The following is a 2,500-nucleotide window of genomic DNA, read 5'->3' as shown; positions in this document are numbered from 1 at the left end:
AGGTTCTGTTTGAGGTACTGGAGGTTGTTCGGGGACTTTCTTTGGCGTCGTCAGAGGTTTTGGAGGTTCGGGGACTTTCTTTGGCGTCGTCAGAGGTTCTGGAGGTTCGGGAACTTTCTTTGGCGTCGTCAGAGGTTCTGGAGGTTCGGGAACTTTCTTTGGCGTCGTCAGAGGTTCTGGAGGTTTGGGAACTCGTGTTTGTAACGGCGGTGGTTGCAAGACCCTCGCTTGGGGTTCGGACGAGTGCTGAGCCTGTGCTTGTACCTCATTCTGCCCCTGAGTCTGTATAGGTGTTTGGTCCTTTCCACTGTGCGCAACTAAGAGGGCCTTTTCCTCAACAGAAAGGGATTTCTCAGCACCCAGGTCCTCGCTCTTACCTCGATCTCTCGCGTTTCTCCGTTGGGGGTTCGGATCTTCTCCCACTTCGAGAACGAAGCCGTAGAAATTCACAACGAAAAGGGACAGCGTTGAGACTAAGAGCAGCGTCGAAAACAAACGGTGCAGATTGCAGCGAGTTCCTGCCATTGTTGCAGGAGGTTATGATCACACACTAAGAGGTATGCGAAGAACAGTTCTTCCCCTGAAACTAATAGTCATCTACCGAGCTCGGGTTCAGGGTAGATGCCACATTTTTGTATGGAGTTCATTGACTAGGGGCAAGATGCATCATTGCAGGGTAGCAGACACGTCACATTTCACTTTCCTAAATGGAAGTTTTATGTTATTATAGCCAACTATATTCCGATATGAATTTATTCTAAATAATACGCAACACATTTTACTGTTATTATTATTATTTATTTTTTTATTTCTTATTGTGATGGTTATTAGTTTTAATGCTTTAATTATCTGTATTATCATTCTCATTAATGAAATTGATACCTTTATTAATATAATTGTTACTATCATTATTTACTAATTTACTACATATTACTGCCTTGTCAACATTATTTTCATTATTGCTATTATCACATCATTAGTAGTAATAGCAGTAGTAGCAGAGGTGTTCATGTGGTGATTACTAACATCATCCTTATTATTACTGTCATTATCATTATCATTATTTCCATTATCATTATCATCATTGTTATTATTGTTATCATTATTCTCATTACTATTATTATTATTGTAATTATTATTTATATCATCGTTATCGTTATTATTACTATCAGCATTATTGTTGATATCATTAATACTAATATTCCTATCATCAATATTATCATAATCTTTATCATTATCATAATGATAATGATAATGATGATAATCATTTTCATTACCCGAATTATTATCAGTATCATTATCATTACTATCATCATCATAATAATAACAACAATAATAACGGTAATGATTATGACAATAATAATGATAGTGACAATAATTATAAGACAATGATGATAATAATGACAATGATCTGGATATTTAATAACAATAATAGTAATGGCAATAATGATAAAGACAATAAAGATGATAATGATAATGAGAATAATATTGATAATGTTAAAGATTTAAATATGATGATAATATTAATCTTTATCATTATCATCATAATTTCGATTATTATAATACTAATGATTATGATAATACTATTATTATTATAATTGATTTCATCATTATTAATATCAGCAGTACTAGCATCATCACCATTGTTTACAGAATTATAGTGCAGATAAGTGTCAAGTGTCATAATGCGGATCAGTGTCAAGTGTCATAATGCAGGTCAGTACCAAGTGTCATAATGCAGGTCAGTACCAAGTGTCATAATGCAGGTCAGTACCAAGTGGCATAATGCAGGTCAGTACCAAGTGGCATAATGCGGATCAGTGTCAAGTGTCATAACGCGGATCAGTGTCAAGTGTCATAATGCGGATATGACACAGATCTTGAGAAAGTCTATTGATAATATCAAAATTCATCAATAAAAAAAGAAGAAAAGAAACTCAGTGGCATTACAAATAATAAATTGCAGAATATGAATAAAATAAACAATTAGCATTAGTAGCAAAGGATAATATCCAAGGTTAGACTTTTGATAACACGGATGAATTTATCCTTTGAGAGACGAGGAAGAAACGAAAATGGCATTGATTTTACTCGTCTTTTTGAGTAATTTCCAATCACAAAACACGAACACATTTCGCATGTCGATGGTCCAGAGACTAGAAAGACCTATAGGAGTGGGTAGGCCATATCACCTTTTGGAATAATTAGTTTTTCAGTGGGATAGGGATCCAACAGCCAGACCCTTTCAAGCGGGTATGGATAGTCGGCAGCTGTTCTTTCTTCTGTGATTATCAATCGTACGGATCTTCTTCTTCTTCTTTTCTTCTTTTTTCCTCCGTTTCTGAGTTCTTCGTTATCGTGAGTTCTTATTTATATTGTTTTTTTTTTCATTCTGATTTTCATTCTTTTTGTTCCTTATTCTGGCTATAAGTTCTCTCCCTGTTCTTGTCCTGGAAGCTTTTTGGTTCAGCAAAGCGTGGATGAAAAATGAGTGAATCAG

The 2,500-nt window shown here is 35.2% G+C and overlaps 1 protein-coding gene across 1 annotated transcript in view; it reads right to left on the bottom strand.

Moving 5' to 3' along the window:
- Window positions 1-2,500, bottom strand: part of LOC122249518 (uncharacterized) — an 8,363-nt gene that overhangs the window by 5,515 nt on the left and 348 nt on the right. The window contains exon 2 of the mRNA XM_086555398.1: window positions 1-703. This exon is cut by the window's left edge and continues 196 nt beyond it. Coding sequence (XP_086411524.1) covers window positions 1-525 — 525 coding nt within the window. The 5' untranslated portion in view covers window positions 526-703. The remainder of the gene's footprint in view (window positions 704-2,500) is intronic.

This window comes from Penaeus japonicus, unplaced genomic scaffold (assembly GCF_977035675.1).
Source record: "Penaeus japonicus unplaced genomic scaffold, GWHDUDI00000001_assembly GWHDUDI00000031, whole genome shotgun sequence".
NCBI classification, from domain to species: Eukaryota; Metazoa; Arthropoda; class Malacostraca; order Decapoda; family Penaeidae; genus Penaeus; species Penaeus japonicus.
Note: the sequence above shows the minus strand (reverse complement) of the source record. Positions and strands in the feature narration are given on the sequence as shown.